Below are 16373 nucleotides of genomic sequence, written 5' to 3' on the forward strand. Positions count from 1 at the left end.
TAATGAAGTAGTCACACAAAGGCGTATAAGCTGATTTTGTGGTTTTCTATGTCACCTAAAGCTTTCAGGCAAGTTAAATAAAAACTAAAAGTTTAATAGTAAAATTTTGAATTTAAATATTGGTATTCTTATTAGGTTTCCTGACAGACATGTATTAATCCCAGCGGGCACACAAGTGCGAGCGCGTGTGTGTATATATTCCTTCCATAATACTAAATGGGGATGGTGTAGATTTAGTAGCGGCATTCAAAAGCATACCTCAAAAAACACATTTATTTATCCCAACGGGCAAAGGCTCATCTTTTAGCAGTATTTACAATATACAGTACAACATTAATATCTGTACAGTTCCCTTAGGAAAAATGAAAAAGTAAAGTTGTCAAACAAAAACAAAAGAAAAAAATGGATTTAAAACAGACATAAAGGAGTTTCCTGGCACAAGCTTTGCTAAAGGTTAAAAACATCAGGCTTAGCCTGAGTCTGAGGAGGATACCCTGCAAAAAAATCATTTCATAAAAAATTAAATAAAGAGGTTATGAAATGGCTTTGTTCAAGTTAAGACTTGTCAAAGCCTTTGGACCATTAACACCATTAAAGTACCATTCTGTACAGTGGATAGTTGTGCCGTTAAATGATTGTAAACAGACGGAGAGGAACTCTCTCCAGTTATCCTCCAGCTTCGTGAACACAGCCACAGACATTGATGCTGGATGGTTCAGTACAGTCATGCTTGCTTAGTGATCAAGGAATGTTATTTTGGGACAGATGGTCGAGGAAGTTTAACAAGTCATCTCAATAAGGCCTGTCTATTAAGCTGAATGGCACTTAAAGTGCACTGGTGGATCCATCTCAAACAAGCCCACATTTACTTGCCTTAAGATGGACATTTACCTTCACGCAACTGAGCTTAATTCATGTCTTTCAAACAGTGCAATCAAGTCCACAGGTACTGTACAAGTTCTTTCTTTCTACAAGCTTCACATGGGTGTTAACTTGAGCCTCACAGGTTTGTCTCATCCCACGCTGGGTCATTAATGCTCTTCAGAACGTTTCTAACAACTTTTTCTAGATCCTTCCGTGCTCGCTGCTCTTCCTCCAGTGACCTCTTCATCTTCTTGTTATCCTGTGTTGGAAAACAATCATGAAATACATTTTAAAACAAATCTGAAGATGACATTTAGTCACTCAGCCTTTAAAATTATCCAGTTTTGACATCTATAATTTTATAAACACAGTATCATGAGTTACCCAACAAACATCCAACATCACCTGTTTCAGCTCTTGAACCTCATCCCTCAGGGCATATACCACGTCCACCAGGCTCCTATTTAAAAATAAATAAATAAAATTTTAAAAATAATTATAGAAATTAATAAAAATATTTACAACAAACGCACTTAGAGAGCGCAACTTCCCCCAAAGTGCAAGAGACTTTGATGTTTTGTGATTTTTTTAAATTTTTTTTTTAGATGTGGAAGGCCTGCTAAGGCATCATTGTGAGGTGGTAGGGCGAAGTACTTGAAAAAAAAACAAAGCAAAAAAACAATGGTGCTAACAATGAGTCATAGACAATTGTATTGTAGTTTTAAGATGAAGCATTACTGATTTTCACATTTTGTCTGACCTTGACAAAATTTTCACCCAAATTAAATCAACTCAAGCTGTTGTTGTTATCTACCATCACACAAAATTTGAAAATGATATCTCTAAAACTGCTAACAAACAGTCAAAAAAAAAGACAAAACAACACCAACAGTTTATTTTTCCTACAAGGAAGGCTGACACATAGGGCTGGGCGATATGGCGTAAAATCCATATCACAGTATATATCACGATATATTCTTTTCTTCCGTATTTTAGCACTATAAAGGCGCACTTAAAATCCTTTAATTTTCTCAAAAATTGACAGTGCGCCTTATAATCCAGTGTGCCTTATGTATGAATTCTGGTTGTGCTTAATGACCTCGAACCGATTTTATGTGGAACACGGCGCTCAAAAATCTGTCAAAATGTTTTAGTACGACTTTGGTAAGCTATGAAGCCGCACCGCTTGGTGTGATTGTCAGAGCATTACAGCTAGTGATGGTAAATTCGATGATTTTTACTGAATCGAGTTTGAATGAGTCACTCACCAAAATGAATCGGGTTTTTTGAGTCATTTGAGTCACTAAGTCAGTTGCCCAGAGAGTGCAAAAAATTTACATTTTCACTCAAACTTACTTTGTTTCTCTTTTCATGTATATCCTACGACTAAGATGAGTGATTAAAAAAGAAAAACAACTATTTTTATAGAGCAAAAAAGAGCAAAAAAATTACGATTTCTAAAGGGAAAATTCATTTTATTTATTGTTATTTTATTTTATTAGTATTTTGCTCAAATGTGTCAAATATATATTTTCTCATCTAAATGTCCACTGAGCTGCAAGCCAGAGGGCGGTAATGTGCCTTAACATTGGTTTCCAACCAAGAAGAAGAAGAAGAAGCTGTGAGCCAGGAGGGAGGGGGTGAGTGAATGATTCCTTTATGCTACAATTCAGCACAGCAAGGGAGGGGGTGAGTGATTCGTTCATGCTACAATTCAGCACAGGAAAAGAGGGGGTGAGTGAGTGATTCGCTTACGCTATGATTCCGCACAGGAAGGGTCGGGGTGAGTAACTCAAATGTGCTGTTGGCATGTTAGCAGAGCGATGCTACTGTGAACTGAGGAGCTATTGTCTTGATGTGAGCTTTCTACTCAGGGCTTTTTTTCCCAGTTCAGAGCAGAGCAGTTCAGTTAAGAAACTGGCTGTTGTTTCTTCCCCCATAATTGTAATTATAAGGTGGATAAATTTCTGCTAGTGAAATTAGTTTGCTAACAGCAACAGGGATGAGTCAGTGAATGAGACAGTTGGGCTTGTGAATCATGATTCACGAGTCAGTAAAGTGATTCTCAAGTATTGAACGATTCGTTCATGATTTGCACATCACTAATTACGGCTACTAGGGCTGGGTATCGTCACTGATTTCTAGAATCGATTCAATTCCGATTCACAAGGTCCCGAATCGATTCGATCCACGATTCGATTTAATTCGATTTAATTCGATTTAATTCGATTCGATTCGATTTAAATCTGGGAAATTTTGACAGTCAGAAATATTATAATTCAGATCAGTACATTTACATATTTTTGTATCAATAAAAAGGAAGCTGACACTCGCAAGACTTTATCAAAGGTGTGAGCGTCACAGCAGATGCTTTTGTGTCAAAGTAGCTGAAGATAAAACACAGAAAAACATGAAGGTGATTTTCCTGGCCTGGGATTTTATAAAAATATTCTGCAGTACATCAAAAACGAAAGAAAACCATTAATCAACATATGAACATTACCTCTGAAGTTACAGCGGTTTTATTAGAGACACGGTTAAGCGTTTTGCATTTTGAATAATTTTAAAAAGTTTAAATTTATTCAGTATTGAACAGCAGAAATGAGGTTTTCTTTTCGGAAGAATGTAAAAGGGAAAAAAACAGCGGCTGACAGCGCTGTAAACAACAGTAGACTTGTGTAACAAGCAAGCGAATAATGAAGAAAGGGAAACTGTTCTTGAAGTACAGAGAGAGAGAGAGAGAGAGCTGTGCATCGCGGTGGAAGCAAAACAGTAAAAGTCAGAGTGAATTCATGACGATGTTTATGTGAAGCGTTTGGATCTTCTTCTGCTGCTGGTTCGGTCAATATTGTTTGGAGAGAGATCAAACTAACAGCTTTAGAATCGGCTCATAAAGGGCGTGAACACAAAGCGCGGACCCGCCGACAGATCAGAATCAGCGAGCTGTCGGCTTTCAGCCCCGACCGTGAGAAAGGCGACATCTCACTGATTCTGATCCGCGGGTCGCGCTGTGTGTTTAAGTCTATGTGCAGAATCCGTGTACCTGCTCTCATTTACTGTCTTAACTGTTTGGTGGTTCTTGAAATTTTGTGAGATGTCACCAGAGATTCTGGCATTTCGGGCAAAATAAATTTATATTAAAAAAATCGATTCAGGATTTTAATGAATCGATTTTACGTTATGCAAGCCAGAATCGATTTTAATCGATGAATCGATTATAAAAACCCACCCCTAACGGCTACCATAGTCAGGAGCCTCGCGGAGTAATCTGGGTCCAAAACTCTGTCCGCTTCAGGTCCCAAAGTCAAACGAACACTGCGGCATCACTGAGCATTAAAAACTGTCTAAATTCTTTTATCTTTAATAAAATGATCAGCGTTGCTGCTTTACCAGGTGTAACAATTAAGTTTAACATTCAGGCATCCATGAAAACCGAGCAGAGCTATGAATTAGCAGGAAGTTAGCTCGCTAGTTTCCACCTAAACATGATATAGCAGAGTTCTGACAGGGAGGTTTCTGGAAAAAACAAACAAACATATGGCTCTGCTATCACTTCCAACATTAACGAAGACAGAAAACTAAACAGCAGTGACGTTTGTAGGGTTACTGAAGTTGGACTAGCTGGTATTTAATGAAGTGCTATATGATTGCTAGCGAGCTATGTTAGCATAACATAAACAGTGAAGCTGGAGGATGAACGCTAGCTTTTTTCCACTCAATAAAAGTTAACGTGAGGGTCTGATGGCTAGGGACAAATGCAATCGCATGGCATAATGCTGTAAACGGACCAAATTTCAGTCAGGACTAGGGATGGATACCGATAGGTTCTGACATAAACGGTAGCAACCAGACCGAAAAGCAGCGCACATTTCGGTGCTTTTTTTTCTTGAGATGTCATACACTTTGGATTCTAGCCAATAATTTTACCTTTCCAAGGATAGTAGGTGGGCCCAGGTACGTACGTTCTTTTAGAGCAGAGCTACAGATTAAAAATGCCCAAGGCAAAGCGGTCAAAAGTTTGGCTGTACTTCACAGCAAAAGATGCAAACTCGCAGCCTGCAACAAGTGCTTTACGGTAATACTGTGCAAAGGAGGTAACACCTCGAATCTGATGAAACACCTGGCAATGCATAGCGTTTTTTTAAAAGCCGAGAAATGCACAGTATTTAATAGCTTGCTGCAAGACCTCACACTGAGCACATCTACTGCTGGTGTGGTGCCTGTTATCAGACCTGGAGTTAGCAACATCCCCCAAGAAACCGAAGAGTAGAGTCGTCAAAGGAGCTTGCAAAGAAAAGCGTCTGGACTTCTTTAAGTTAATTGAAGACGTTTCACCTCTCATCCGAGAAGCTTCTTCAGTTCTAAGGTCAAATGGTGGGGAGTCCCAGATATAAACCTAGTGGGAGTATCCCCCCACAGAGGGACAAAAGGACCCCCTGATGATCCTCTAATCGCCTGAGCCAAGGTGTGAAACTGGGTGTGGGTCCCAATCAGCCAGAGTTTCGGGTGACTTCATTGTGAAACCTGGCCCCACCTTATCATGCGAATTCCTGAGGTCAGATGGCCCAGGATGTGAGTGGGCATTAAGGCATCTGGGGAGGGAACTCAAAGCTGGATTATAGATGGCAGAGAGTTGGTGTCGTAAACCACCGCCTCTGTTCAAAGATGGTCGCTCACAGTGCCATCTATGTCCACTGTGAGCGACCATCTTTGAACAGAGGTGGTGGTTTACGACACCAATGATTAGAGGATCATTAGGGGGTCCTTTTGTCCCTCTGTGGGGGGATACTCCCACTAGGTTTAGGGAGCTTGCAAAGAAAAGCGTCTGGACTTTTTTAAGTTACTTGAAGACGTTTCACCTCTCATCCAGACGCTTTTCTTTGCAAGTCCAGACGCTTTTCTTTGCAAGCTCCTTTGACTACGATGACCTGGATGACTGAGAACCTTCACAGACATATCCCACTAGGTTTATATCTGGGACTCTCCACCATTTGACCTTAGAACTGAAGAAGCTTCTCGGATGAGAGGTGAAACGTCTTCAATTAACTTAAAGAAGTCCAGACGCTTTTCTTTGCAAGCTCCTTTGACTACAATGACCTGGATGACTGAGAACCTTCACAGACGAAGAGTAGAGTCCTGGCCCCTAGCCCTGCCAGTGTAGCAGAAATGATGACGGTTGATTATGGCAGCAGCAGCCGTTCTTCTCTGGTTGAGTAACTTAACGTTATTAAATTAATGCACGTAAGGTGAACTAGCAAACACCATCATAGTTACATGTTGTCTGTCTTCTTGTTTGATAGAGTGATACCATATATACCCCATAGCTGCAGAAAAGGCTAACATTATTATCTTTTTATAAAATAAAAAAAAACAGCTAAACATGAGAGGTTTTAGGACAATGTTTGTGTTTTCCATTGTTTAAGCACCGGTCCAACCAAAGGAGGTATGGTGTATCAACAGAAAAGGCTAACTTGGTTATCATTTTGCAGAAAAAAGAAACTGCTAAAAATAAAAACACAAGAGGTTTTTGGACAAAGTTTGTGTTTTCCATTCTTTAAGCACCGGTTCAAGCACCGTTTAACCCTTTAAGACCTAGAATAGAACCAGAGCTTATATTATATTTTTACATGCTGTAATGCCATTTTTGGGAACATTTCAAGTTGCTATACATCAATACAACCATTATAGCCCAAATTTTAATAATAGGTATGCATTAAGTGGATAGCAATTACATAAATTGCAAAAAAAAGTGCAATAAACTACAAAAAAAATTGAAAATTGTTTTTGTTTCTTTAACATATATTTCTAATTAGAAAAATTTAAGGGGCTTATCAAAACTGTAAATAAATATTATAGTGCAAATTTGCAAAAAAGCAGCATATGCATCAAAATAAACTATTTCCAGCAGTGCAATTTGAGTTCTAAGAATCCCAGAAACGAAACAGTTTTAAAAACACCAGTATATGCTTATGAGGCCCTGATGGTAAAAAACTACATTTCCGCAAAAATGACGTTACTTCCGGTTTCGGGCAGGTAATGGCGGACATGCGATAGTTCGCGCTGACGTCTATTCCAACGTAGGAAGTGTTACGAACAGCTGATCGGATCGGCAAAGCGTGTTTCTAGGATATTATGTTTTTGTTGCTGCAAGCGTTTTTTATGCAGTTTTTGCAAAGCTATATGTGGAAGGAAACCGTGACCTAGGACAAGCTGATGGCATAAGATGTAAGTACAACTCCTCCGGTTTCATATGCAAAAAAAATTATTGCGCTAGCTTACGTGGTTGCAGTTCTACAGGAATTTAAAAATAGTTGCGCAAAATGGAGCGTGCCCGCTCCGACCGGTTTTAAAGGGTTAAGCACCGGCACCATTTCAAAAGTACCGGTTTGGCACCGGTATCGGATAAAACCTAAACGATACCCATCCCTAGTCAGGACAACAACTGAGATAATCCATCCACAATACGAGGTTAGTCATTAATATACTGCAACAACATGGGAATAGAGCAGCTGCGAGAGAATTCAGCATGAATCAATCAATGGTACGGAAGTGGAGGAAGCGCAGTTTTTCGCTTTCCTCATATTCCAAAACGTGCTTCGTCTCTTCACTATTACTGTCGCCCAATTTGCAGACGATATTGCTTGCAGACAATATTGCTTGCAGACGGTGCGATGCTTTCGACCAAAACAGGCGCAGCTTGATGACACCATCAACATGCGCTATTGCGGCAGAGCGGTATAGTCAAAATCTCTACCTTTGGCCAAATTCATAGTTTCTATGGTATACTGTTTATACCGCCCACCCCTACTGACACATACCCTTATACAACTTATTTTACTCCTCACTAGACTACGGTTATATAAAAAAAAACTGTAACACAACTGTCATTTCAACACAGACCTCAAATGGTGAGGAGAGCCTTCAGCTAGCTCGCAGTAATGACGCAGGGTTCCAACAACAGTTTTCTATATTAGTATGAATCAACTGTGAATCAAGAAATCACTTAAAATAGAACTTGTCAGAAAAAGTGGTCTAAAAGCAACACTTCACACCATTATTTAAAGAAAAACAGATGAGAAACAAAGTCATTGACATCTATCAGTGTTGAAATTGCTACAAAGCCATTTTTGGGACTCCAGTGAACCACGGTGAGAGCCATTATCTACCAATGGAGAAAACTTGGAACACTGGGGCAACCTTCCCAGAGGGAGCCAGCCTACCAAAAGTACTCCACAAGTGCATCAACGACTCATCCAGGAAGTCACAAAACAACCCAGAACAACATCTAAAGAACTGCAGGTCTCCCTCGTTTCTGTTCAGGTCAGAGTTCATGATTCAACAATAAGGAGCTCTCCCTTGGATGTCTCTAAGGAGAAAACCACTGCTGACCAAAAGTCCAGCCTTAAACCTGATTGAAATGCTTTGGCATGACCTTAAACAGGCTGTTCATGCTTTAATAAACAAACCCTCCAATCTGTCTGAATCAAAACCATTCTTCAAAGAAGACTGGGCCTAAATCCCTTGCTTGAAAGCAGTTCTTGCTGCCCGCGCGTAGCACAAGCAGTTATTAGCCTTTTCCACACAGGGTCAGGTAGGTAAAATTTGATTATCTGAAACAGGTAGGTGTGTCAAATATGCAAAAAGATAAAATAAATAATAATAAAAAAAAAAACAGGAAGGGGGCAAATACTTTTTCCACAGCTCTATAAGCACCGCATACAGAATACAGCAAGGACTAAGCTGAGTATTACAGGATTTAAAGACATTAGGCATAAACCAGGATAGAAGCATGGAAAAGAGAGTCATCCATCATCTTACTTTTCTTCCAAAGTACTTTGTCCATTGCGACTGGGATCCTCCAAAAGTACTTTCTCCTCACCGGGGATGATCACATGGAGCCCTGTTTCCCTTTGTGGCCCTGTTTCAACACAGAACAGCTCTTCAACAGATGATACTTCCGAACGCAGTAAGCCAGTGCAGTCATCTTTGGTAAATGACTTTTCCTTTTTTAAGACCAAAATCCGAATTTTATTGGAATGACACACAGCATCCAAGAGACACAAACACGCACAGCTGGTTGTAGTTGTGTGTTAGTCATGCACAGACCAGTTTTCAGACAGAAGACACAGAGGATAGTGAAAGCAAATGGGAGACACAAAAACAGAGTCATGTGACCATTCGTCATACACCTTGGTAATTTGAAACTAGCAAAGACTTCACCATCTCTCCCAAATGAAACCACATACTTGTTCTGCAAAAACAAAGTCACATGAATGCCAACGTCTACCAAATGACAGATTTATTCAAAACTCATAATACAGCGTTTGGGACTTGAACACTTCAGCAGTGTAGAACAAATACACTGAAGGCGCTGTTTGCAGATAAGACATGGCTACATGTGTGAACTGAATACAACATTTGAGCACACAGAGGACAATGTTGGCTAAAGACAGTTAGTCTCGTCACCCTGCCTGTCCCACAGTTCGACTTAGTTTCTTAAACCACAGAATACACCTGTCACAAAATATAGCACATGATATAAGGACAGTGATATTCTTAGCTCAAATACTCATAGAAGATTGAATGGGTTTTTTTCCTTGCTCCAAGATGACTAGTATTTACAGAAAGGGTCATTATGTGCTCTTTAGATTTCAAGTCCACTCTGACAGTATTCTGAGCTGAACAAGTAGTTCACATAGAAATGTTCCTGTATAATCATGATCTCTCTCTCTCTTGCTTGTTTTTCTTTTTAAACCCCTCAATGCTATCAAAACACAGAGGGTGAGCATTTACACCACAAATGAGCATTTACTTTACAGTAACACTGAATACTTAAGTCTACCTTTAGGATTATATCATACACACTCTAGGCAGACGACAAAAAGTACAGAATTTTAACAGATTCTATCCCTCAACCCACCCACTGGCCTGTTACATGATTGTGCAAAAGAACTCAAACACTTCATGTCATAAATTCTGTGTAAACGTTGATACAGACCGAGAAAATTTCAAAAAGAAAACAAACGATTCTTCCAGGGATCATTTTGTAAACATCGGCATACAGAATAAAATATAAATAAATTTTTTAAAAAGGAGCATTTATACCAAATAATAAATACAAGAAGAAGAAGAAAAAAAAGAGCAGTTCAAACTGTAACATGGACCAATATATTCTATGTCACTTACATTGCTTACTGTAAGAGGATGTCAGCCTGTACTTTTAATATCCAAGACTGGAAAAATACTTCTTCATAAAAATAGTCATTAACGCTAGATAGTATGGGAAGCCTCACAAGCCGGACAACACGAAGGCAAGTCTCGGTAATGAGGCCACAGCATAGGTGCTAGTTTGTTGCAACAACAAAAAAAGAAAAAGAAAGGAAAAAAGAAAGAAAAGGGGGTGATGTTTTCAAATGGCATTGAACATCTTTGTGTGGTTGAAATTGTCAGAGCATACAACAAGAGCTACACCCAGAGTTATTAGTTTCATCTGTGATTTTATAACCATCCTCTCCTGTCTGAGAAGCCTGTCAAGCTAGTTGACGTTGAAAGCTAGTAAACATGGCTGACAAGCTGTTCTCCTGGAACATAACGCGACTTCATGACTCAAAGTTGGACGCAAGTAAATGCTTCTTCCCATGAATGAGTGAGATAAGAAAACTGATATCAATTCATGCTTGCAGGGTTAGAGCTGGAGCTGCAACATGTTTAGCCAAAACTAGCATAAAAACCTAGCACAACTTAAAAAAAAGGGGGGGCTGTCAGTCAACAAGCACCAGTTAGTTGGCTAAAATTAACCTGCTTAATTTTGTTTATTAAAACGGTGACATTTAAAAAGGTCCTAGCTGTTGGATTTATTACCGTTAGACAGAGGCAGACTAGCTCTTCTCGTTCTTTATGCTAAGCTTCAGAGTCATACTGAACGTGGGTGTTATCACTCTTCACACAGAACTTGGCAAGAAATGTAGTGAGTGCATTTCCCCAAATGGTAAGTTGTTTCTTTAACGTATGGGACACATATCCCCCATCAAACGAAGGCGTTCAATTTCTACTATAGGATTGTAACCGTTTTAGCTTGTAGCTCACAGACTGACACCCTTTGCTTGTTTTATATGAAACCTTTTATTTAAATAATTCATTAACTTGAGTATTAAACCATTATATAAATGCAACCCTGTGATACGGACAGAAACATAACTAGACATTAAAGGGGACCAATTAAAATCCTATTCTTATTCCTTGACTCTACTAGAGTGTCTTTGCATGATTATTGCTCATAATAATCCTTATTTAGCTTATACTGGTCTTTTGTGTGGTCTTGACTTTAATCCAAGTTATTTTAGCTCCTCTCCCTTTTAAGCCACCAAATTTCTCCTTATTGGCTGTCTTTACAAACAGAAGATGTATCAAGAAGACCCCTCTCTTTATCGTCATACATCTCGACGTGTTGTTATGTATTCCGAAAAAAGAACAAATGAATGTCAAACTAAGCTTTTAGAGCACTGAATCCTGAAGGCTGAGATTTTGACTTGTATTTCAAAGTTGAAACTGTATATTTAAGAGAAAACTGGGAAAAGCATAATGGATCCACTTTAAGATCAGACTGAGGATCATGCCTTAGAGACTACACTAGGAGTAAACTATCAAAAGGAATAGTAATAAAAGTCACTTCTTCGCTTAAAAAAAAAAATCAAAGGAAAACAAATTATGTCCAATTACTTAATGCCAGCGGTGGTATGTAGTCCTGCAGATAGTCTGTCCCCCCCACCTGATACCAAAGAGCTAGAATTATATTTGCAATGGTCACAAGAGACGTACTAAAACTATCTGTACATCTGCATACTACTATAGGCAAGTCTGAAATTGAGTTTTTTGGTCATTTAGACGGTCAGAACCTTATTATTTATCAGTCTTGGTAGAACGACTTTAATCAAATTAGTAACACCTTACTCAGAGAGTGAAGTGATAATCTTCTCTTTCTGTAGCAGCTATGGACAAAGGACAAAAAAATTGGACTGAATTTGGCAAACTATTAGGCGCTGAATATTTAATTAAACCACTGAATATTCAGTTTGGACTGAACACACAAAAGCTATCTGGAATGTTAAATTTCATGCTGTCACGGGTTTGCAACACGGGTATAACTTCATGTTCTGAAAATTCTATTAAACGTCGATAATTTGGATATTGCATTTGCATTCCGTTATATTTTCAGACAGCAGGGGGATATGTGCCTGTACCTGTGTAGCATCTGTGCTATGTTTCAGCATACATACTCTAGAAACACATACTGGAGAGGAGTAGTACATGGTAAATAGAATACAGTCGTTCCTGAAATACATCTGAATATCAGACAGGAAAAGCTCAGTCCCCACTTCTCCCACCCCTGGGTCTCCCTCCCACATATTCCACTCTGAAATCCCTGTACTCTCTCCTGAGAGCTTACCCCATTTATGTTCAAACCAGGGGAGTGGTCACATTCAAGATAAATTAACAATAAATTATCAAACACCTACTGCATGACAACTACAGAAAGAGAGGAGGCACATAAAAGGGGAAATGGCAAAGGCAACAGGGAGATGCCTGAAACATCTTCAAACAAACTGTCGAAAAATAAATAAAACAAATAAATTAACAAAAAAATTGAAAAATCATAATAGAAAATAAATAGATAAATTAAAAAAATCTTTTTTTTTTCAAACACATTGAAGAGAAAAGAGGTAAGCAGGCTGTACTTCACTTCACAGCACAGCTTGGCAGTACTGTACGGTCTTCAGTTCTGGTGAGAGATGCAGCTCTTGCGTGGCACTGAGCCCATTCTGTAACTGTGCGTGGTCCAGATGGAGTCATAGTCTGAGTCCTCTGAAAGGTCAGAGGTCAGTTCTGGCCGGGACACGCTGCTACGGCGGCCCGGCGAATCCACGCAGGACTGGTCCACGTCGGCCAGCACGTGGTTGTGCATCAGGTCGGTGCCCTGCCAGGCTGGGTGGAGTGGGCGGGGTTGAGAGTGATGTTGCGAATGCAGGAGGAGGAAATGGTGGTCGAGGAAAGACGAGTGACGGCACAGGGAGGGAGGGAGGAAGGAGGAAGCATACGCAAACACGCAACAAATGGCAAATCATAAAACCAATGGAAGATGCAGGATGAGACGATGGATAAAATTATAGAAAAGCATCAAATAAAAGATGAGGAAAGGATAAACTCAAGGAAAATAATGCCAAAAGTAAAGGAATGGAGGAGAAACAGGAAGAAGAAGAGATACTGTTAGAGGGGTCAGTACAGAATAAAGTTAAAGAAAGGCACTGAGTACAGAATACAGATGCAGCTGCTACAAAGAGAGCAAGATCCAGTATGAACCTCTCTTCTTTCGTTTGTATATCTGGACGGGTAAGAGTTTGTTTTTTTCTTACTAGAGTTAAGAGTCTGCCTGGTTTTGGCGCTGGTGCAGTATGCCTCGATAACTTTCAGGATTTGGGCGTCTTCTTCCAGAGCAGCTGTGCCTGAGAAAGAGACGGTGCCAGGAAAAAGCACATTTAATTCACATGCTAATGTCTTTGTTCTCTCACTATGAAAGAAATAGGAAGACTGATACCGCTTTCTTAGCCGTCTAGTGAGTAAAATGTAGGGAGAGAACAAGCTATTAGTTTAGCAGCACTGTTTAATCTATAAGGAAAAGGAGGTATACACAACAATATGCAGTTTTCCGTAGAGTCAGGCAGCAATTCAGCCATTTCTTAAATGTCATACTATTACTTTTTATGGAGGCAAAAAAGACTAAGCATATGAAAATAAAAGACTTTACACATACTCTTCCTCAAGGCAAATTCCTCTTCAGACTGTTTCCGCTCGGGTTTGCGCTTGGGAAGAAGTTTCTTCACACTCTTAGGACTTTTACTAAGATCCTGCACATGAAGGGCAAACGGTAGAATACTTTATAAACAGGCTATATTAATTTTTAAAAAAGGATCATTATTCATTTCACTAGCACATACAGTTTCTTAGCATTAGGATTATATAGTTTTAACATAAGCAACGTAAATCAGGTTTACCTCCTTGTAACAGAGGGCGGCAGAGGGCCGTAGTGGGGGTGCAGGTCGCAGGCAGCTCAGGCTCCATGGTTTGGGGGTATTTGGTGGTTCCAGTGGGCCCCACATCATGGTGTTGTGAGGTGTCCCATGGGAGGATGGGTGAGGCAGGGTGTGGTAGGTAGGAGCCACTGTCAAGGCCCTGTTCTCACCATGTCGGGATGGGGTGAGAGGGTGAGATGGGAGCTGAGGGGGACGAGAAGCAACAAAGTGAGTGAATTATACAATGAATATGTAGCTTGCAAAGAAGAACAATAACTGTACGGATTTACTCTTCATTTGTTTGGCGCTTACAAAAAGGTGTTTTTGCTGTTTCATACATGAGAATAGCAAACAAGCGTCACAACAAAAAGCAATAAAAATACTAATGTTTAATTTTTACCCCTGTTCCAAATTATCTTCACATGCCTCAGTATCTATCAAGACAATTGTTTACAGTGCAGGACACCCAGGGCGTTCCAGATGTTTCTATAATGTGAGGCAATAAATGCAAGCCATGTTGATTTTCAGAAAATTTCTAGGGGTTATAAATTGAGGGGAGTTGATTAAAAAAGAACAATCAGGTCACGGTCAGAAGCAGATGAATAAGTGAAGGACCTCAGGTCACACATTGTGAGAGTTCAAAAGGATGGCGTGGGCTACAAAGGCCATGACCAAGCTATTGCAGATGCCTGCAGCCACAGCCTAAAAAGATCAGTAATAGGTACAATTCCACACAGTCAAGGTCCAAAGAAATAGTAAACCCAAGATGATGCCCCTTCTCACAAGAAAAGTGTTACGTGAGGCCAACAGTAACCCACATGTCGCAACCAAGGCGAACCTACAGAAAACCGATTTCAAAACAGACACTGCTCTTCGGGAGCAGAGGAGTGGTGAAAGAAAGGTGAAGCGTTCAACCCAAAAATACATTCCCAGCAGTCAAACGCTGAGGTGTGAGTATAATGCACTGGTCTTTGTTTTTCAGCAAATGGGCCTGGAAACCTTGTAAAAGTTGGTGGAGTCATGAAATAGGACTATTATATCTAGATTCTCAATGAAAGCATAAGCCAGGCTACCGAAAAACTTGGACTTGAGCAGCAATGAACCTTCCAATAAGATAACGATTCAAAACACAGAGCCAAATTATTCAAGAAATGACAAAAAAATGGATTTGGAGTGACACACCCAGAGCTTCGGCCTGAACACTACTGAGAGTTTGTTGACAGAGTTACAGGTCATGGGAAGGAACCCCTCAAACCTTAGGAACCTGGAGAAATTAACTAAAGAGGGGTGGGCATAAACATGGTTACTGCGGTCACAATTAAATAATCATGACACCAAACAACTGAGCAGGAAATGTGTAATTCATACTGGACTGAGCACTGCGGACTGAAAAATGTCACGAATAAATGTTCGGTTGATTGTGGGCACAAACTTAAGACACAAAATGCCTCCTTCAAGAAAACTAAATGTTTGCAGCGTCTTATTTTGTGAGGGGTCACCACAGTTCATCACCTGCATTCACCTCACCTTATCCCTAGCATCCTCTTCTGTCACAACAACCCTCTGCATGTCCTCTCCTTTACTACATCCACAAAGCTTCTCTGCAGAAAGTGTGTAGAAAGTTCTTTCCCTCCTGTTTGGCAGCTTCATATTCATATTTGAACCAGATATGGTATATCACGCTTCCATATTGAGTGTCCAGAGATCTACTCCTGGTTGGACATGCTAAAACTCCACTACATACATCTGTGACACAGCCCTATGTATGGCATTTAACTCATTTCACAGTGGTGTCACCAACATGCACAGGGGTACACCAAAAATAGAATTATATCAATTTGTTCTTTCTAAGGATAAATGCTAAATATTATGCATTTTTAAAGTTAATTTCAGTAAATGCAATTGTGTATTGTGGTCAATTCCAGTAAAAGTAATCAGCCACTTCACGTGGGTTTGCATCATCATTTGAGGTGATTATATGTATAATGCACTGTAATTAAAGGGTCACAGTCAGTGAGAAATCAATATATTCTGGGTTTCAATGAATAGAAAGAAAATGATCTACATGTGGGTATGTTAATCACTGAGTTCTGACCGTGTGGCAGGGAACAGTGAGTGGTTTGTGGCTGGGCGCTGTGGCTGCAGTGTGTTTGATTTGTCTGGTCAGGTGTTCCACCCAGTCCTGCAGGTCCTGCTGGTTGGTGCATATCACCAGGAGACGGTCAAACATTGTGCCTGCAGGAACAGGGACAGTATTGTTTAAAGTGTTAATAAAAATCCACAGGAATGAGTCAACATCTTGCTTGTAAAACGTGCCCTTACCATTGAGCTCGAAAGCATTTCTATGGGCTTCGCAATCTTCTAGTTTGGTTACTGTCATGCCTGCCAGGGGCAGTTTTCCCTGGAGAGTGAAATAACCACATCATACACATGACATGCAAG

General features: G+C 39.9%; 1 protein-coding gene across 2 annotated transcripts in view; it reads right to left on the reverse strand.

Annotated features, from left to right (window-relative positions):
* Positions 1–255: 255 nt before the first annotated feature.
* The window catches only part of arhgef7a (Rho guanine nucleotide exchange factor (GEF) 7a), a 38690-nt gene continuing 22572 nt past the window's right edge, over positions 256–16373 (reverse strand). Inside the window, exons 15-23 of one of the 2 annotated variants that reach the window (XM_085433584.1) lie at positions 16254–16332; positions 16027–16166; positions 13914–14135; positions 13673–13766; positions 13275–13364; positions 12667–12846; positions 8683–8782; positions 1270–1324; positions 256–1123 (exon numbers count right to left, since the gene is read on the reverse strand). In XM_085433584.1, the coding sequence (XP_085289710.1) occupies positions 1001–1123; positions 1270–1324; positions 8683–8782; positions 12667–12846; positions 13275–13364; positions 13673–13766; positions 13914–14135; positions 16027–16166; positions 16254–16332 (1083 nt within the window). In that variant the 3' untranslated portion in view covers positions 256–1000. The remainder of the gene's footprint in view (positions 1124–1269; positions 1325–8682; positions 8783–12666; positions 12847–13274; positions 13365–13672; positions 13767–13913; positions 14136–16026; positions 16167–16253; positions 16333–16373) is intronic. The other variant, XM_085433583.1, reaches the window with a different exon arrangement.

Source organism: Copadichromis virginalis, linkage group LG16, assembly GCF_057382275.1.
Source record: "Copadichromis virginalis isolate Kocher_CV1m ecotype Utaka linkage group LG16, C_Virginalis_male_GT1.1, whole genome shotgun sequence".
Taxonomy (NCBI): Eukaryota; Metazoa; Chordata; class Actinopteri; order Cichliformes; family Cichlidae; genus Copadichromis; species Copadichromis virginalis.